Below are 21,236 nucleotides of genomic sequence, written 5' to 3'. Positions count from 1 at the left end.
CTACATTCAGACCTTTCCCACAGGTTCCCACAGGGCTGCCTATCAACATGAAAAAATGATAATTAGCTGTACTTGTACTGAACATTTGTTTTTCCTCTGCCAGGTTCGGCTGCTTGGTGTTGTTTCTCAGGGCCAGCCTACGCTGGTTATCATGGAGCTGATGACACGTGGCGACCTCAAAAGTTACCTGAGATCATTGAGGCCAGACACAGAGGTGAGTCATGAGTTGCTGGATGTTTGTTTCTTCAGTTTGAATCATCTTGAACAAGACAGCCTCACGTTAGAAGCAGCAGGCAATTAGCCTTTCCTGCCCTTCTCCTTCAGTCTAAGGACAAAACATGAGCTATTGTGTGATCTCCAGCAGCTCTTTCATGAGGCAGTGCAGAGTGCCACATGGGATAGGTTCCTTCTTGTGTCACTGAGTCCTCTTTTCCAGATTTACATTAGATCTCTTGTCTGATCTACTTTCTCATCAAGATGTTACAGAAATTGGCTGGTTTAAGAACATGTGTTAGGATAATTGTTTCATGTTGTGTGTCCTGCCCATTGCCCCTGCTGGAAAGTAAATATCTGTTATCTTAGCTCCTGTGCAAAGTGTCATGCATAGGCCATCAGTCTAACAGCTAGAATTGTCACACATGATACAGGGTCTGAAGGATAAAGATGACACACAGGTCACTTGCCACTGAAATCACAGCAGCCTATGCAGAAAATGAGCTCAGCAGCTTTTGCCCTTGATCTAGAAATTCCGATAAATTAAAGGAGCAGAACATGAGGACAGTATGTGCACAAGAGAATGAACGTGGTCTGTTAATTTTTTTGATCTTCATCTTTCTCAGAACAACCCTGGGCAGGCTCCCCCGACCCTGAAGAAGATGATCCAGATGGCGGGAGAGATCGCCGACGGCATGGCCTATCTCAATGCCAACAAGTTCGTACACAGGGACCTCGCCGCCAGGAACTGCATGGTGGCTGAGGACTTCACAGTCAAAATTGGAGGTGGGCTGTCCTGACTCTTACACAGGTCATAGAATCATCCTGGAAAATCAGTGTCTTAGAAGGCTTTTAATTTACTTTTTTTTTTTTCCTTAACTGAGCTCTAGTTTAAATGTCTGCAGAATGAAATATGTTCCTTGTGAAGACTTGCAGTGATTTAAGACCTGTGAGAAGTTAACACTGAGTTAACCTCTGGAATACCTCTGCTTGCTGTTGTTCCAGTGAGCCAATAGTATAGCATGCGGGTTTAAAAAGAGCTGGTGAGGCAGTGATTTAGGTGCAGGTACTGCAGACGTCTGGGTGGATGGTGTAGTTACCACTGGTGTGTCATTCACATCTCTGTTAATGGACAAAAATAATTCTACCTTCTGTTTATTGATTCAAGAATGAGAATTTTAGGATTATTTTAAATCATAATCTGAGTTGGAAGTGGAATGACTTCAGCTGGGTGCTTTCCAGTCTAAACTGGAGTTCTGCTTCCCAGACAGCTGAATGGCTTTTCTTCTGCTCTGCTGTTAGATCACCAATTTTTTTTTCCTTTTACCATCCCTCCAAAATAGTGTCAGCTGAGTTTTTTCAGTCTTCTCTCCAGAGAGTGTGATTTTAAGCTGTTGGCTGTTTTTGAGTTGTGCATATTAAAATAACGTGTATAGCAACAGCCTTCTGCTGTAGGAAACTAATTCTTTTTCTCTGAGCTTAACTCAGCTATTTTGATAATTTGTGTAAGTAATCCTGTCATTTGGGAGAAAGAAAAAATGATTTCATTTTGAGTCAGTTAATTAGGAAATAAGATCTTTTGGGGATTTTGTGTATTTTCTGCAGGTTCGTGGGAAGTCAGCCTAAATCCTTCCCATTCCAGTTTTCTCCTCCTGCCTCCATCAGCTTGTTTTACAATTCTTTAAACTGAAGATATGGTGCATTTCTTCCCTTTAACATGTTCATGGTTACCCCAGAAGCATTTTGTAAATGTGCTGCATTGCTCTTGTTTATGTACCAGCATTAAAAATCCCCTCACGCAGAAACAGTTTAGGAGCATCTTGGCTGGAACACGCCAACTCAGACTGTTCAGATCTCAGAGGAAGAGCTTTATGCCACACTACCCTGTGCTCATTGCGTGTCTGTTTCTTATTTGCATTACATTTTGAAAGAATCTTCCGTTCAGCCGGGATAAAGTCACCCTGGTGTGTGGGAGTGATGGAAGAGCTGCACAGATGGGCTTTTTAGTCATAATCGCTGAGGGTACCGGTGTCCCTGGTACGCAGGGAACGTTGTGCTTGGTCACTCACCACAGACTGGTGATAACTGAGAGAGCTGGGGGAGTTCTGTACACGTTTCCTGGGGGGAAAAAAGGGGCAGTTACAGGTCTGTGTTGGTAAAATGGATTTTGCCCTCTGTGTCACCAGACAGCATTTAATATCAGTCAGAGGTCTGATGATTCTTGATTTATTAACTTTTTGGTTGGTATCTGAGAACACTGTAACTGGTTTCAATAGACAAGTGTGAGACCCAGCAGTTCTGTCTCACGCTGATTGTACAGAAAAAAACACTGGAATAAATTTGAGTTACAGTCAAGGGGATGAACATTTTTAGATGCAAGTCTTGAAAATGCTTACAAATTTACAGCTAAGCATGGATATAACCGGAAGTACGTCTTTAATATTTGTGTGTGTTAATCGCAAATGAGCAGCGTAATCCTCTGTAGCGCCTGAAATAGAATATTGTACAGAAACTGGGAATTACCTTTGGAAATAGGAAAAAGAAAACCAAGGCAAATATTTCTTTCAACATGTGAGATTCTTCAGTTAAACACAATAGTTATAAGTACTAAAGGAGTTTCTTACACTCCTTAAAAAAACAAAAGAAAATCACTGAATTTGGGGAACAATTCGTGAATTATATGACCTTCAGAAGACTCATCTTACTGCAAAGCTTGAGCATAAACGCTGTAACTTTTCACATTCCTATGTTTAAACCATTCAGACTTGTCAGTGGCACAGTCTGTTGGTGGTGTTGGGAGGGAAGGTCACCAGCCCTGAGGCAGCAGCTGAAGTGTCTGCAAAGTCAAGTGTCACGGGAGCACAGTGCAGACTCCTCACACCCGAGTGTGATTCTCTGGCTTGTAGGAAGGGGAAATGTTCATCATTTTCTCACACAAATTCAAGGTATTTCTACCTTCTAGATTTTGGCATGACGAGAGATATCTACGAGACAGATTATTACCGGAAAGGAGGGAAGGGTTTGCTGCCTGTCCGCTGGATGTCCCCGGAATCACTGAAAGATGGAGTCTTCACAACACACTCCGACGTCTGGTAACAAAAAAGGGCTCTGAAAAACTGCTTTAACCCACTTCTTCCTAGCCTCTCTTCTTGTCTTAGTAGACTTAATTAAGTATACTGCTTCTCCTGCCCATTCAGAGGTAACCCTCTTGTTCCACAAGTTCATGTTTCAGCAAGAACTCTTGAGATTAAATTTTGCTCTCAGGGAGAGCAGAATTAAATGGATTTCCAAAACTGGAGGTGGCAGCATGTTTCCTGCTGTTAGTTGTAAAATCAGTTGTGCAGTGAAAAACATTACCTTCACCTGGAAGGGCAAATTGTCATTTTTTAAATTGCCCTCCTTCAAGAAAAGCATTACAAGTTGCCAGGAATATGGAAAGGTTCTTAGTGCTGACCTCCTTTTCCATCAAAACCTTCTGTGTAAATGACTCCACTTTCCCCCAGATGAGTTGGGGGGAAAGCTCTTGCAGGCTTTTTTGGGGAGTTCTCCCTTGTGCATATCCCTCTCCATTTGGAGCTTCGTTTGCTTGTTTTATATACTGCAAGATGTAGAAATAGGGTTTTCTTTCAAAGCACACTGCATGCTTGCTGTATCTGTGCAGTTATTAATAGAGGCATGTACTTGGGAGAAGTAATCCCCTGGAACAATTCTGCACACACCCCCCAGCTTTTGGAGATAGGTAAGGAGGACTTGGCAGAAGATGGTTGTGTACTGGCAAAACCTCTTCTCTTTATGGTTTCTCGGCCTTCCTAACAAGATGTTTTTACTGCTGATCTGTTAAAGAATTGGCAGCTGATTGCCTCCAAATGTCTAGAAGTCAGTAGGAATGGTGTTTGAGGAGTAAACTGCATTTTCCTTGAGCAGGTTGAGGAGTTTGGAGTCAGTGGTCTGTAGTTCACAGCACCAGCTCTGAACGAAAAGTTCCTAAGAGGAATTCAAGTGAAAAAGCAGAGCACCAGAATGATGCTTAAATTTTATTTTACATATGGCTAGTAACTTACTTTTGAATCCAGTAACCCTCAGACTTGGAAGCAGATGAAAACAGCCACGTTGAGTTGAAGGGAAGCCCTGTATCAGCCATTTATCTGATGGAACAGTGCAGGCATGCTTTTGGCAGTCCCCCCAGTAAAAGAATTTTGGGACTTGTAATGGCTTCACAAAGCAGACAGAAATTTGGACTGTGTCACTAGAAAATCCGCAGATGCAGAACTGACCAAGCCTGGAGTGAAGAGCTGGCAGAGCTGTCTGTTCTTACCACACAACAGGAATTTTCAGGTTCAGCCGTTGCCTCCAAAGGGTTCGGCCGCAGATCAGGGTGAGCAATGGGGATGTCCCATATGTGTTCCACACCTGCTTTCCTTTAGCCTGGGACTGTTAATGTGATGTTACTCTTCAAACATAACTCAAATTCCAAACAAAAACCCCCCAGGTGTGATGCCAAATCAAGCGTCAGAAGTAAATTAGCGCTGTAGTTGTTGCAGGAAGGACGTAAGCGCTTCCCTAAAAAGGAAGAGAGGAGGTTTAGATGGGATATTAGGAAGAAATTCTTCCTTGTGAGGGTGGTGAAGCCCCAGCACAGGTTGCCCAGAGAAGCTGTGGCTGCCCCTGAATCCCTGGAAGTGTCCAGGGCCAGGTTGGATGGGGTTTGGAGCAACCTGGGATAGTGGAAGGGGTCCCTGCCCATGGCAGGAGGTGGAACAAGATAAGCTTTAAGGTCCCTTCCCGCCCAAACCATCCTGGGATTCCGTGATTTGGCATTTGTTGGTCTGTCAGTCCAAAGCAGGATTGTGCAAACAATATTGCAGTTCATCAGTGGGACAGTCTGACTGAATATCCTGGCCTGGAAAGTAGTTTACTGGTTACAGGATTGGAAAGTTGAAGAGGAGGAGCAGTAAAATCTTGACAGATTTTTACTTGAAAGCATAGAGGAAAAAAATTGCTTTATGGAGAGGAGGCCCACAGTACTCGTGGGTATTTCAGAGAGTTTCTCCTTGGGATGGTTTGGCATCTTAATTGTTAGGAGTGATTTACTCTGAAATTTGGTTCACAGGGGTGTACTTGTCTGAAGGCACAAAAAAATGGGCTCAACATGAGAAATTTGCTGTTTGTTTAGAACATGTATCCACAGCGACAGAGAAATTTCAATCTAAATTCCAAATGTAGTGGAGCTTGACTTAGCACTGTCATGAAATACTGTCTATTTACTTGATCTGCTTATGGCTAAAAGGATCATTCCTTCTCAGTGACTTTTACTACAGGCACTATACATTGGAGGTCTCTTCATGCCAGGAAAAACGTCTTCAATCCTTCTATTGGTTCAGATTTGAAGTTGCTCAGCTTAGCTCAGCTCAGCTTAGCTGTTTTGGGGGCCGTTTATTTGCATCAAACAGTAAACAAAAGGGTTTTCATGCCTTTCTGGGCAGATACTGTGACGTGTAGTTCCATGTTCTTCGAGATCAGTTTCAGAAGCCAAGATGTCAAAAAGACAAAACCCTGTCGAGTGGTTAGAGTCTAGGATTTATAAGCTGTAAGGTGAAATGGCAACTGCAAGAAGAGTATCTGGAGGTTTGAAGGGTGGAGCTTTATTTTAGCAACTCATTCTTTTATTGCTTTTCAGGCTGAAGAATGAGGTAATTAGACGGGGCTGGGTTTTTTTGTAGTTAGGGAAGGAGGACATTTTAAAATTAATGTAATACTGTTCAGGGTGAGGGTGGATTTCTATAAATAAATCCTCAGCATCTTGCATTCTTTCAGGGCTGGTAGTTGCCTGGAAGGAGCAACCTGAGTTTATTTGTTAGGATAATCTGATGAATAGGTGTGCAAGACTTGTCCTCGTTATCCCTGCGGTGATCAAAGAAGCTTCAAAGGCACCCAAATGTTGAGTTGACCCCCTGTCCCTCCCTCCCCTGAAAGGAAAACAATTGCAAGGCAGTTTGTGGCTTCTGGCTCCAGATGCAAACCAGTTTAGATCCCAGGGATAGCTGAAAGATAAAACCACTCGGCCATAACCAGCTAATGACACTGGACTCCTGTTTTCATAACAGCCCCCGGTGGAACTGCATGTTTTTCACTCAGCTTGACTCAGCATTTTACCACACAAGTCAGACAGCATTGAGATTTTCCTTCTTTGCCCAGCAGCTCTAAAAGTAGATGACTCTTCAGTGCAGGGCAGACAATTTGAGCTGTGTCTGCTCAATAAACTAATTTTAAATTGAGATATTTTTAGAAAGTGTCAATACTTACATCCAAGCTACCCAATTATGTAACTATGCTTATCTTCCTTTGCCCGTAATCAATTCCTATTATTACACAAACTGCTTTTTTCACTAACGCTGTCCTTTGTAGTTATCTGGAAGGAGCTGGAAGCTCTGTTTCAAGAACATAGTTACATGCATGTTTCAAAGGGGTAACTTGAGTTTTTCTCACCTGAGCCCTTTTCTCACCAGAGTAGGTGTGCTTGAAGTCAGCAGTCTCTTGAGGGAGGTGATGTGACTGTCACCACAGGCACTTTTTTTGAGCAACTGGAATTCTTTGTTAAAAGAAAATACCCATGGACACCCACTACTCAGCATCTTGTAAGAAATACACCCTTGTAAAGATGGCTAGAACCCCTAAAAATGTGATCTTCCCTGCAGGTCCTTCGGAGTGGTGCTGTGGGAGATCGCAACGCTGGCGGAGCAGCCATACCAGGGCATGACCAACGAGCAGGTGCTGCGCTTCGTCATGGAAGGGGGGCTGCTGGAAAAGCCAGACAATTGTCCTGACATGCTGTAAGTGCCACCACTGCCCTGTGGGCACAGCTTGTGCTTCCTGACCCCTGCAGTGTCTGCTCTTCCCACCTACCACAGGAGGGGCTGTTAGAGAGTGACAGTCGTGGGAGGGGCTGCTCAAACAGTCTCTGTCAATCCAGTATTTTATGGTAGTGAGACATTCTAGAAAACAACTTTGCTTGTGGCCAGAATCTCACCTTGGGCTATCTGTCTCCTAATAAGCAAACAAAACCCAAGCTTTGTGCTACTGAATAAAATTAGACTTAATAAAAACCCGTAAGTGGCACTTGCTACAGCAGGAGGCTCTGTGCCTAAATCATGTCTCTCCTGCTTAAAGTAATTCTGTTGAGCATAAAGCGAAAAAAGAGCAGGGGACAAGCTGAAATGTGTGTAAACACTGGAATTCAACTTCATAGTTCAGCATACAGATAAATTAAAGTATCTGAAGCTGGGTTGGATGTGCTGTTTCAGTCAAAGCACTCATCCCATTGGGATAAATAAATCCCCCCTGCTAACAGTTTCCTTCCCTGCAAGCACAGGGAGAGGTTTCCACAGAAAAACCTCTCCCTTACCCCAGGATCGACCCAAAGCCTCACAGCAGCAGAGGGTGTGCAGTGCAGCAGCTTCAGTTTTTTAGCTTTACATTGCTGAAATACTTCTGCTGGCCTTTGTGTACAGCAGTTTCAGTTGTTCAGACTTTATTGCTTTGATATACTTCCCAAACTGACTTTTGGGAAGGAAATACTGTGTCTTGCAGTTATTGAAATTTGTTGGAGGCCCACAGAAGGGATACAATCACTTAAGGGCCTCAGCTGCTTGGGATTCTTAGGAAAATAGCTTTTTTGGCTGGAGCCTGGCTGTGGTTTCAGATGACAGGCAGTGTTGTTTTGTTGTTTGAGGGGGGTGGGTGGTATATGCAGGGGGAGGTGTAGCTGCCATGTGATTCCTTGGTTTCACATTCCTTCCCTTTTGGGATGCTGTGGAGAATTCCTGGCAGTCGGATTGAGTGGACATTGTTTAACATGGTCAGAGCTGTATAATGGGGATGGGCACAAATGGGGAAGAACGGGGATGTGACGGGTTCAGCTCCCTGAGTTCACAGGAAAAAAGTACCTCTGCAGTGAGAAAAAACTCACTGGGGAGAGATCCAGCATTAGAATTCCCATTAACCTGGGGCCTGTGTGATATGGGCAGGGGTGGGAGGGGAGTCAGGCCAGAAGTTCTCTCTGCTGCAGCCCACCCAGTTCTCCTTCCTCCCCCTCCTCAGGGAATCTCCTGTGCTCCAGGGCTGTTGCTACTGGATGAATTCACTTCCAAGGTCCAGGCTTGTGAGCGGGGAGACCTTGGTTAAAGTCTGGCAGAGCAAATCTTTGCACCAGTGTGTAACAGCCAAGGCCGTTCTTGTGCTGCTCCTCATGGAGAAGCTGTTCACACGTTGGTTCTGCCCAGCAGGATTCAGCCTGACAGTGCAGAGGTGCAGAATAAAAAAACTCTGCATTTGAATTGTGCTGCTTTGCTCTGTCAGAAAAATGAGGCTGAACTCAGACCTAAGGCACATCCACTTTAGTAGTGATTTTTTGGTTTGCTTTTTTTCAGTGATAAAGTTGAGTATAAAACATCCTGGCTTTATCCCAAATGTAAAAAAAAAAGAATGTATTGACCTTGCTGTGACTTGCTTTTGCTCCCTTTCAGCTTGTTTTGTCTTTGTTGTAGTACAGACACCCAAATCTGCTGAAATTCAAATAGGCAGTTGTAGGAATAACAGTAGGGAGTTCCAGGAATAACCTTCACCTTTGTTCCCTGCACATGCACTTGGCCATTAAAAAACCTCTTATGTTCCTGTGGTGCTTTATTCTTTGCATGTTTTCACTTCTTTCTCTGCCCAGGATGCTGAGACAGTGCTGTGCCACCCTTGGTGACCTCCCCTCTGCTCCCAGTCCTCACTCACACACTGTAGCTGCTGGCAGGATCAGAGACCTGGTCTGTAGGCACAGGTCCTCTCCAGGGCCCAGTAACCTCAGCTGGGGACCTACAGGAAAACTAGGACATGGGCAGAAGAGTGTTTCTAACAGTTTCCAAGAGCCCTGAATTTGCATATGGATCTTACCCTGCATCCCAGCACGTTCCAGGCCACTGCTTTCTCCAGTGCTTTATGAAACCCTTTGTAAACCAAGGGATCCTCTTTTTTGTGGAGATTGTGAAAATATTTTGTTTAAAGACAGGGTCTTTGGCATATCTGTGCTAGTGAGAGGTATTTTTTAGGCAGCACAAATTCTTGCTGGTGGACACTGGTCTGTGATATTTTGGTATTGGTTCCCAGTATTAACTCAAGATGTCCCAAAAGCAAAGCCCGGCACCAGGGAGGTCACTTGGGCTTGGTGCTGCCTGGAAGCAGGTGAGAAGGGGAGCTCTGTCCTCCTGTGTCTCATGTGGTAGCTACAAATGCACAGGGACTTTGTTCTTGAAATTAGTTTGACTTGGAAGCAACTGAAATTCTGGTCAGAATATCAGTGGACCTGTCTGTGGAGAGAGGGGAGTGTGCTGATGGAGAGAAGCCTCCAGAACAGGTGGAGGAGGTAACTGCTGTGGGGAAGTGTAGATGAGAACAGAGAGAAGAATCCTGCTGTCACCAAATTGGCTGTTTTTAGCCGTGCGGGTGATGTGATGTTGACACAGCCCTGCACCCTCCAGCCATGGAGCAGGAGCTCCCCTCAGAACCTTGTGTTCCCCCCCATGAATTCTGCATGGTGCAGGTGGGCTGGGACACTGTGTCTCCATCCCTGCTGTGCTGGTCGTGCTCGTCAGTGCCTGTGCTCCCCTGACCCTGGTAGCAGTGGGTCAGTAGCTTTTAGCTGGAGCTGCAGAAGTTCTGTTCTGCAGCGTGGCTGTGTCGGATGCTTGGGCAAAGGGGGATTTTACAGGGGGTTGTCCTGTGGCTGGGAGGTGGTGAATCCCTGTGAAAGGGCAAAGCACAAAGGGGAGGGTATTTCTGGAGGCTCTTTACTCTAGCACAGGGTGAAACAAGCCTCAGTTGTGTTTATGCTACACCCTCTTGGCATAGTTCGCGTGGCTTTGCAGACAGAACCATGCAGTAAGACAGATGGTTCAGTAAGGCGGTGCCAGGAGAAGCTTTGCTGTTTTTCTCCTCTTCCTGTGCACTCAGTGATGTTTTTATGTCCTCCCATTGTTATGGCATCGCTCATCAGGTGACGGCTTCGTGGCACCAAGCTTTGGTACAGCTGAAGCTCTCAGACAGTGTGTTCCCATGGGGCTTTTAAAAGTTGTGGAGGCTGGAATTCCACTCTGTTTTTGAAGCAGGATTGCTTCCCCCACATGCATTGTAGACTATTTATGCAGTGCTGATTTCCCTTTGTTCCTGCTTAGAACCCGGGGTCTGCTCTGCAGAGGCACTGGCAGCACATGGCACCACCAGGGGAGGAGAGGTCCTTTTGCTTTTCCCCACCAAATCAAGTGTATTGCAAAGCACAAATGGAATGCAGCTTCTATAGGAACTTTCCATTTCCTGTTTTTTTTATTGTCTCGGTGCAAAACAGAACTCAATTTCTGCTCAGTTCCTTGAGCAAAAGATGCACAGAGGGATGCTAGCTATTCCCCTCTCCCATGATGCTGCCTCCAGCTCCCTGGAGCTCGCTTGCCAGCAGTCAGGAACGTACTTCATAAATCTGCTCAGGTTGTATTGACAGCCTGTAAATTCCTCCATTGTCTATTGGAAAGGTTTTTATTTTGTTTAAGATAATGTAAACAAGGTCTGTGAACACACAGAGTTAAAAAGGAAAAAAAATCCTTTTATGGGAACTCTGTAGGGTTTTTAAATCTGGAATGGCTTAAAAGAAACATCACATGTCCTTGTTTGTGCTGATGTCACATGCATTACTCCGCTGCTTGTGGTATCTCCTTAGCATTGCCCTTAGGCCTCGGGGCACAGCGCCAGCAAATATCCAGAGTTCCTGGCTCCAGCCAAGCTTCTATTCAGGGACGCAGCAGTCAGCTGGAAGGGAAACAGCAATGAAGTAACAGAAATGGATTTTATATATTTATGTCTCAAGCTTTCCTCCCTGCTTGTGGGTGAGGGTACGGTGCAGTTTTATAGTCTGGCTCCGCTTTTGCTCTGAAAGGCTTTTTACAGACTCAAAAACAAGCAGGAGTTGGGCAGTGTTTACGTGTCTACGTGCGGTTACAATGCAGCATTGAGTACCCGGGGAGTTCTCCCAGCACAGACTGGTTTTGCCAGCTCTTGTTGGGTGTCACAAGGCCATGCTCAGGTGGCTGACGTTTGTTCACGCGGAGCGGTGCCAGTGGAGCTCTGGCAGGGATAGTGGGCACTTCAGATGCACTTCAGTGAAGATTGCTTTGGGTTTGGTTGAAGCACTCAGCAGTGTTTGCAGCCCAAACACAGCCACTTCCCCTCTCTGCTGGTTTATGTCAGCTGAGAACACAGTGGAGGTGCAACAGTATTTCCCAATTTCCTGAGTTTCTGGAGAGGGGCTTTCTTTGCTGGAGTTTTGCTTCGGGCCAGGGTTCCCGAACTCTCTCCAGACCCACCATGGGCTGCAGAGCACAGGGTTTTCCAGCTCAGTGTCAGTCCTGTTGGAAGGTTTGTTCTAGAGCAGGCACATTACTCTAGGATGGACTTCGGTCATATTCAAAAAGAGTGATTTTTTTTTTTTTAGTTTGTTTTTGTCTTTTTAACTTAAAAATAAAATAAAATCTTTCCACGCTGATGCAGAGATCTGGTAAACCGAGGGAACAAAGCAGCGAGAGCTAATGAAAAGATCAAATAGAATTGCTCGTTTGAGCTCTGAAAGTCTGTGGAAGTTGGAAATATGGTATTGTTGTTGTCTAGAATTAAAGCTTAAAGCTTAAGTGACCTGGCTTAAGGGAAGGCTGGCAGAGGTGGGAAATAAACCCTGGCAAGCCAAGGGGGTCTGACTGGAGCTGCAGGTCCCAGTGCTGGCAGGTGAGTCAGAGACATGAAGGATTCTCCAATGCATCACCTTAACTGAGGGATTTCTTGGCTTTATTTTATTTTTAGATCCATTCTTACTCTAGCAGAGAGTAGTAGTTTTGGCCAGCAGTGACTTCCTCCACACAGCGTGTTCCTCTGAGCACTGTGTACACAGAGGATTGGCTCGAAGAATTAATGCTAATCTTTCTTTTCTTACTTAAATTTGTCCTATTACTGCACTGTGTTAACAGAAGACATCCCTATTCCACCTTCACAGACGGTGAAATCCTTTCTTGTGTTATGTTTAAAGCTCAGGGCAATCTCCTGGGAATATCCAATTTTGCTGTGTCATGAAAATGCTGTTTTCATTATGTCTGTATTACTGTTTCATTTTGTGGTTTTGTTTTGCCAGCATGGGACATTGTACAGATCTAATCATGGATGTGCTTAAACAGATGATCTCACACTCCGTAAAATATTAATGCATCCCTGGCTGTAAATGAAAACAACCTAATTTTAAAATAAAAAGATTAGAGAATGTCTTTGAGATTGGCAAATGTCCACTGGGGATTACAGTTAATGTAATTTTCTTCTTTCAGGGGAAAAAGGCAGTGCTTTACCTTGTGTGTGTTTCCTATTTTAATTTTTTTTCAAGCCAGTATTGATGGGGTGGGATGAGTTGTTTGAAAAAGATACTCCAAGAGGCGCAATCATGTAACTTACGGCTGAGTAAGCACAGGGTAATTCAGAGGAAAAAGAGAAATACCAAGTTGGAATAGAAGTATGAAATAGTTCTGAATGTCAGGAACCTGTAAGACACGAGATGTGGGCAGGTGTGTGGGAGGGAGCGGAAAAAGTGAGCTAGGAGGTATAGGAGTAAATGGGTGATGAGAAGGAAGGTGGAAATGTGACACAGGCATTCACAGAATGTTTTGAGTTGGAGGGGGCCCACCAGGATCATCAAGTCCAACTCTTAAGTAAATTGCATGTTATGGGTATTGAACCCACAACCCTGAGGATCTCAGCCTGTGAAAGTTCTGTCACTTTGGCTTCCAAGGGAGTGGAATGATTCTCTAAAGCGCCTGGTCCAACTCAATCCTGGCTCTAAAACACCTCAGTAAATGTTTTTCCTGTGTGTTCCCTGCCCAGGTTTGAACTGATGCGCATGTGCTGGCAGTACAACCCGAAGATGAGACCCTCCTTCCTGGAAATCATCGGTAGCATCAAAGATGAGCTGGATCCAGCCTTCAAAGAGGTCTCCTTCTTCTACAGTGAAGAGAACAAGCCTCCGGACACAGAGGAACTTGACCTGGAGACTGAAAACATGGAGAGCATTCCTTTAGACCCCTCCTCCACCCTCCAACCCACTGACAAGCACTCAGGACACAAGGCCGAGAACGGCCCCGGCGTGGTGGTCCTTCGGGCCAGCTTTGAGGAGCGACAGCCGTACGCGCACATGAACGGGGGCCGCAAGAACGAGAGGGCCCTGCCGCTGCCCCAGTCCTCGGCCTGCTGATCCTCGGAGCCAGAGCCTCACAGAAACAAAACACACACAAACACAGGCATTGGGGGAAGAAAGAAAGAAAATCACAATATATTCAAAAGCCTACTGTACCTCAGTGGATCTTCAGAACTGCCATAGCTGCACTTGGGAGAACCCTTTTTTCAGTAAACAAGTTACCGTATTTTTCTTTTTTTTCAATATGCAAGCAGATGTTTGTTTCAGTCAAGGACTCCAGTCATGGGGCACACAGTTGGCCTTTTAAAACTCTTAATGTTAACACTTAATAGCAACAGAAAACTTGAGATCTGATGTCTCTCTCTCTCCTCTCTCCTCTCTCTTCTTTCTCTTTCTTTCTGTCTCTCTTCTTGCTTCATAATGGGAAACATATCTGCGTGCAAGTTCAACCGTACAGCACTTTCATCAGATCAAAGATATCGCAGGCCAGGTGGTTCCCGGTACCCCTGCAAGCACCTGCCTAACACTGTAGGTCTTTATAAAAAAAACCACAAACAAACAAAAAAAACCCCCCACAAAAAAAACCCTAAACTAAAAAAGACTGGATTTTTAATGTTGCTCTTTAATCTTTTTAGGAACGTGTAAAAGAATAAAAAAGGGCCATCATTCGTCCAAGGCTGTTACCATTTTCAACGCTGCCAAATTTTGCCAAAAAAAATGAACTCTTTGTTTTTTGTTTTCATTTGTTTTTTTTGTTTCCTTTTTTTTTTTTTTTTTTTTTTTGTAGAAATGGAAGGAGCACAGTAATCAACTGCTCTGTTCAAAACAGATCCTGACCAATATGTTCTATTCAGTCATGCACTGGTATTTAAAAAAAAACCTAAAAAACTCAAATTGTCTAGATCTTTTTTCAAAACTGGACAAAATGTGATGATTTTTTTTTCTTGTGATGGAGAAGATAAAAGGGATGGGGTAAAAAACCAGCCCTCCCTCCACCCCTGTCCCCATCCCAGTGAATTCTGGACAAACCTGGCAGTGGTGAGCTAAACAAATGTACATTTCATACAAAAAATGTCAACCGCCCGCCAAAAGTGAGTTACGAAAAACCTGAAAATAAGCGGCCGAGATCTCCATCGTTGCAGCCTGCCTTCCTTCACAGGCTTGCAAGGAAAAAACACCTAGAAACATAAATTGGAGAAGACAAAAAAAAGCAGTAACCGGATTCAAGTATATGATGCTTTGTTGACCTTTTCTCTTTATTATTAAGACTTCTCGAAGGGTCTTGCAGTTCTATGTTAGACCATGGATCATTTGCATACACATTGTCTTTTGTGTCACTTTTATAACTTTTTTACGGTTCAGATACTCATCTATATGTCTGTACAGAAAAAAGCTGCTATTTTTTTTGTTCTTTATCTTTGTGGATTTAATCTATGAAAACCTTCAGGTCTGCCCTCCTTCCCTTCCCTTCCACTTCAACAAATTTTCTTATGCTTTGTACTATAGTGTGTAACTTTTACTTCCTCCTTCCCAGTAACTGATACCTTTCATATGATTTGCCATGAACTGTTTAATGCCTTTTTATAAATACATTTCCTCCTCTTTTTTTTTTTCCCCCCCCCCCCCCCATTAGTTGTTTTACATCATCTTGGCTGTGTGGGCTACAGGGCTTTGGAGGGGGACAAGGAGAAAGAAGGGACACCCTGCACGGGAACACTCTGGCAGTGCTGTGGTGTGGTGTTTTTAAGCCCCAGTTTTCCTTCCTTCCCACTAACCTCTGCCCAGACAGCACGCGAGTCTCTTACAGTGCAAGGCGTGATACAAACTCAGGTCAGAAACAAAAGGTTAACTATTTAGTACATTCTTGTTCAGTGTTTATATTCATTGTTGTACAAGGGTCCTACCCCTCCTGCCCTCCCCGCTTGTTCTGGTCGTGGCACACATTCACCCACCCATTCCCACACAGACACACAACCGTACATGTATTCTTTTTAAATTATTAGTTGGGTACAACAGCAGACATTAGGCTTTTGGGTCACTGATCCTTAAAAAGACTCTTTTAACCCTTCCACCCTCTGAACAAGAGCTGTGCCAGGTGCAGCTGGCAATGCCAGGCATTCCTAGGGTGGCCGTCGATCACCTGGCTCCAGCCAACCCCAGCTCTTCACCTTCCTGATGGGGAAGCCCTTGTGGAGAAAAGCCCTCCTGGAGGGCACCTGGGCTGCACTTCACACCTCTGGTGAAGAAAACCACCCCCAACCAAAGGGAAGCCCCCGTGCTGTTTCCGTGGGTCTGGTGGGAAGCTGGGAGCTGGGGCGGGTGGCTTGGCAGGCAAACAGTGAAGCGTTGGCAGCTATGGAAACCTGTACAAGTCCAAGCTTGTGGCTTAAATCATAGACCAAACCTCAGAACAAAAGAACGAGTGAGCTTGTTTGTTCAGTTGCAGAAGCCTTGGTGAGAGGGGAAGGAGGGGCCATCAGGAAGTCGACACCCAAGGAGTCGTACCAGTTGCTCATCTTACCTTAGTTCCAGTCTAGGCCTTTGTTTAGCACTGATCCAACCAAACGATGGCAGGAAGAGGTGGTTCTGGGATGGAAATGTTTAAATCTTTTGAGTAAGAACAATGAATTAAAATATACTGATTGCTAGTTTTGACTGGAGATTTTTAAAAGTTTGTAGTGCTTTTTGCTTGTGTAGTTTAGGTCCCATTATCTTCTCTTGCCTCTGTCCCATAGTTATTTCTCCCTTTTGAAAATGAAAAAGACAAAAAAGTTAATTAAGAAGGTATTCTATGTAGGATTTTTTATTTATTTTTGTGATATCAGTTTAAATCACTGTAGAGATGCCCCATAATGAATTTAAATACTGAGATAAGGGTTTTAGAGTATGACAGGGGGACAGTTTTTGATTTTTTTTTTCAAACATTTATCTACCTCACTCTTATTTTTTTATATGTGTGTATATAAAAAAAATACATCTCACATTTCTCAGCAGCCAATAAATGCCGTTGATACTGGTAACCTCTCACTCCATATACCACATGCTCTAGGTTCTGGAGGGGAAGAGTCACTGCCTGTCACAGAGGGTCACCTCAGAATATTTGCCTCAATTCCAAGGGGTTTCTCCCAATTTTTTCAGATTTGTTGTTGTGAGGAGAAATCCAAGAGTTGTCTGACTTAGGGTGACCATTCTTTAAGGAAACACAGAGGCTTTCTAATGTGCTGTCACAGCAGCCCTTGGGTCAGCAGCAAAATGCTGCATGTTTGGATGAGTGGAAACGCAGCTGACCTGATATGGGAACTTCAAATTGTGAGTATTTCCTGAAATCTGTTACAGAAAGCAAATGTTTACAATGTTTGAAGGTCTAGAAGAAATACTAAAGGGAATGGTCTTTCTGTTTGTCCTGTAGAATGGGCTAAGTCATTCCTGCCAGTTCTTGCTCAGATGTCACAAGCATCAGAAAGATACTTGGCTGAATCAGAACACAAAAATAAATTGGCTCATACATGATGGCATTGCTTTCTTGACCAAAACCTGTCACAGGCTGCCGATGATAATACTACATCAAATTTACAGCTTTGGTCTTTGCTGCTTCTGTTTGATGAGAGCACTGATTTTTTTTTTTTTTTTTTCCTTCAAAACTAACATTGAACTGATTTCTTTTAATGTGCCAGTAAAAAGTCAGTTCCCTTTTCTTCCCCTGTTTATACGCATTATAGCTGTGGATTCTGATGGACCAGCCATCAAATTTTAATTGCCCTCTGACGGCGTGTAACTGGTTTACAAGCACACAGGACTAACAGGAGCTTGCCATCAACTTGATGTATAATGTTTCCTTTTTTCCAGCTCTGGCAGCTGTTTGTGCAGGTGTTGGTTGTGGTATCTGAGTAATGTGGTGCTTGGCTACTTGGAGTTGTACGCGGCCTCTTGGACACACAGCACTGTGGTTAATTACTACAGTTTGGAGGGAGCATTTCTCCCTAGTCCTGAGAAACCAGCAAAATTGGAAGTTTTCACTAGATTGGTTTTGTTTTCCATGTTTGATGATGTTCCAGTGACCTTTGGGTGCAGTGGCTGTTCCCCTTCCTTGCACATATTGATTACCACAACTGGAGATCCTCAGATCTTTCAGCTGGCTAGGAGGGTTTTGTTAAAACTGTCCAAGTTACTGGTTTGTAGAATTGTACATAGGTGGTTTTACAATGCATTAGGAAGAAACACTAATGACGTAGCATCACGAGAAGCATTTCAAAAAACACTTCAGTAGAAGACAGCCACGAGGCCTCGCGTCCATGTGCGTGATGGCAGTCAGCTCTCCTGGACCAAACCACCTTCATGATACCATTGCGTTCTGTGTTTGCAATTCAAGCTTAATTCCTTTTTTCGTTCTGTTTGTTTCCATAGCTTTTTTTGTTGTGTTTTGTGCATTTTGAATAGCTTTATTCACATGGGTTTTCATGCAGACTTCCCTTGGACAGTAAATCGAGTTGTTTGTGCATGTGAACAACTGAGAATTAATGTTGGCTTGATAGAGTCATAATATGGTTTGTAATGTTGTTCTTCCCTGAGACCACTGGCTTGTCTGGTATGGAAAATTTATTTAGAACTTCAGCTATGTTTGAATAAAGTTAAAGTAATCCAGTTTGTTTATAAATTAAACACAAAAGCCCACCCAGCCCTGAAAACCAGCATTTTGATGAATGGCACCATGATGTTTCAATGCAGTGGGATAATGAGTTGGCGTTGCCAAGGGGAGCAGGCGGCTGGGATTGCAGGGCTTGGCTCCGGGTCACTCCTCACTGGCATTTCAGAGTGCCCGTGGCAGAGGAGGTGGTTTGGTTGCAAGGGAACATGATTCCTGTGCAAACACAGCTGTGGCACTAAATCAGGTGCTCCTTGGGGGGATGATAAACCAGAGGCAGCAGCCGAGCGCGGTGCAAAGTGTGGAGCCACCCTGTATTATGCCCCTGCTCCTCCTAGCTGGTGCCAAGTACTGTGTGGTTCCAGGTGTGGCCGCACTGATGCTCCTCTTGGTTTTTTAAAGGAAAGAAAGCCCAGTTTGCCCAGGACAACTGGTGACCAGAGGGAGCTGCTGTCAGGCCCTCTGGGAGCTGCTGAGGGGTGTTCGGTACAATCCAAGTCTAAGTGAACACTCCTATTATTGGTGTAACTCCATACATATATATCTATATATACATATATATATCTGCATATGTATATCTATAATATAGATATATATATTTAAACCCTTTTCATTCCATTAGTACAAGTAACACTTGTTTCCTGTTATTTTGTTTGTCAACCGTGTATTCAATCACTGGGCTGAACAACAGTGGAGGAAGGTGCAAGGGATCCACTCCTTACTAACCAGTGATAAAGCCAGATACTGCAACTTAACCCGTGAGTAGATGTGCAGACAAGGATTGAAGAATGGTGTGTAGAAACAACACAAGTGGCCAGGGGTGCTGAAGATACAGAACTCAAGTAGGCAGGAGGGCTTCGAAGGACACCTCGGTTCAGAACTGGTTGCTCAGAGGTGCTGAACAGCCTCTGACATGGAGCAGCCGGGTCAGTCAGCATGGAGGAGTTTGTGGGGAGACACCTGAAAACAAAGGATGCAGCAATGGGGATTTACAGAGACACAGGGCTTGGCAGAAGTTTGAGGTAGTATCCTGAGCTTAATCTGTGGGACAGCATCAGTGCTCAGGTGTCACAATTCTCATCGTTGGTACTTGTGAATAAATCTCTGGATTTTGCAGCTGGAGCGGTAAATTCCTTACCAGAAACGTGACAGTGGTTGGTCATCGGCCTGTGCGGATCTGTCTCACCTACAGTCGGCCTGTTTTGCAAGTACCTTAGGACTTCACTAGTTTGTGTGTGTGCATATGCGTGTGTGCTCATATATTTTTTTTGGGTATGCGTTCCGTTGATTAGTAACCATTAATTAGCATTTTCAATAGGGCTTTAAGTCCAGTAGATTACGGGTAGTCAGTTGACAAAGATCTGGTTTACAAGAACTAATTAAATGTTTCATTGCATTTTGTAAGTACATAGAATAATTTTATAAAATGTTTGTAGTTTATAAATGCCTAAAATATAATTTAAAGGCACTTTTCTGTGTCTGTGTGTGGGTGTGTCTGTCTGTGATCAGTTTTTCCATGGTACCAGTTACTAGTTAGCTTTACAATATGCCAAAAAGGAATTGCTGACTTGTCCAATTCATGGCTTGTCCCTCTCCCCCGTCCCGCCCAAGCTTTGTGACCCAGTATACAGCGAGTGAGAAAAGGAGTTGGGAAAATGTTCTGTATCTTCAGTATCCTGGTCTTCCAGAGCCCTCTGGTTGGGGTGGGATCATCTTACCTGGTCATTTCACTTCACTGTCTAGGGCAGTTACCTTCATGGATTACAAGAACCTCACTGGTCAGGGAAACAGAGCAGGGTTTGCTGCTCCCCAGGCTCTCCGGGGCCGCTCAGCACCTGCGCCACGGGGGCCTTGTGCTTTGAAGGATGCGACTGCATAAGGGAAAGAGGGAAGATGGTTTTCGTAACTGCTATTAAAGAACTCTTTGCAAATTTCTTATCTCTTTAAATGTTTGTATGCGGCCTCTAAAGCTGTTGAGTACCATTGGAAGCTTTGTTGAAATGAGCAAGGCAGGGTCCCTATTTATTGTTATTTAAGAATATTGAAGATCCAACCCCTCTGCTATGGACAGGGACACCTTTCACTTCTTCTGTTTTCTGAACCAGTGAGGTTTGAGATGAAAGGATTGGCCAGAGTTTGTCTACCTCTGGGACAAAAGCAAAACTAGAAAGTGCTAAGGAATGGATGCAGTTGCAAATACATTTTCCAATTTTTCTTGTTTAAATTTTTTTAAGAGAAAATTAAACAATAACATGGCCAATTTATTACATAAAAAGACTTGCTGTGTATAAATTATTCCTAAAGAAATTCCTGTGTTTATATTAAAATGAATCAGTAGATTAAAAAATTTCAAAATGTTTTTGTATATTCTGTTGTAAGAATTTATTCCTGTTACTGCGATATACTCGGGATTCTTTACATTATGAAAAGAAGAAACTTTGTCTATTTTGAATGGCTGAAGCTAAGGCTCCTTTAGTTTCTCTTACTCTGCTTTTTTCTAGTAGTTTCAGTACTACATGATTTAAGTTAAATAAAAGAATTCTGTATGCATTTGCCTGTTTGTGATTTTGTTGCTCCTTATGCAAAGCAAGCACAGGTTAGAAAACTCAGAGTAAAGCTGCTCTGGTTTTCCTCTGCCCTTTCTGGCTGCATTTAATTGAGCTGCTCTCAAAAGGGGTCAGTACTGCCATTGTTTGGTTGAAATCAAAAGCATTTTCATCCAGAGACACCGAGCTTTTGGATCCTTTCTGGCTGAGATTTCAGCAGTTTTGCACAAAGCGGTTCCTGTGAATAAGGTGAGCATTGTTAGTTACTTATTTACCTGCACAGCAATCCCCATGTGAGGCATTCAGCTAGACAGCACCTGGTTATCAGCTTTCTGTAACACTGGAAAAGACAGGCAAGAAAATCAGCCTTATCTTGGTGTTGCCAGATCCTCAGACTTTGTCTTCAGTGTGTTGACTGAAGCAAGGCTCGATGGTGGCCCAAAGCCCCATCAGCTGCGTGTGCTGTTGTGTTTGTCTCTTGTCCTTTTTACTGATGGTGCTTGAGGAACAGGCTTTTGTTTCCCTCAAGAAATCCCAGGTGTCCAGATTAAGCTGCTGCTGTGCTGTTCTTCTGACTGAT

At 43.9% G+C, this 21,236-nt stretch overlaps 1 protein-coding gene across 2 annotated transcripts in view; it reads left to right on the top strand.

Moving 5' to 3' along the window:
• Positions 1-20,660, top strand: part of IGF1R (insulin like growth factor 1 receptor) — a 173,693-nt gene extending 153,033 nt beyond the window's left edge. For both annotated transcript variants that reach the window (XM_042039718.1, XM_042039716.1), the window contains exons 17-21: positions 104-214; positions 840-999; positions 3,176-3,305; positions 6,909-7,043; positions 13,159-20,660. In XM_042039718.1, coding sequence (XP_041895652.1) covers positions 104-214; positions 840-999; positions 3,176-3,305; positions 6,909-7,043; positions 13,159-13,525 — 903 coding nt within the window. In that variant the 3' untranslated portion in view covers positions 13,526-20,660. The remainder of the gene's footprint in view (positions 1-103; positions 215-839; positions 1,000-3,175; positions 3,306-6,908; positions 7,044-13,158) is intronic.
• Positions 20,661-21,236: the final 576 nt, after the last annotated feature.

Source organism: Corvus kubaryi, unplaced genomic scaffold (assembly GCF_017639235.1).
Source record: "Corvus kubaryi isolate FWS band 111438036 unplaced genomic scaffold, C.kubaryi_AGA036_p1.0 37394, whole genome shotgun sequence".
Classification (NCBI taxonomy): domain Eukaryota; kingdom Metazoa; phylum Chordata; class Aves; order Passeriformes; family Corvidae; genus Corvus; species Corvus kubaryi.
Note: the sequence above shows the minus strand (reverse complement) of the source record. Positions and strands in the feature narration are given on the sequence as shown.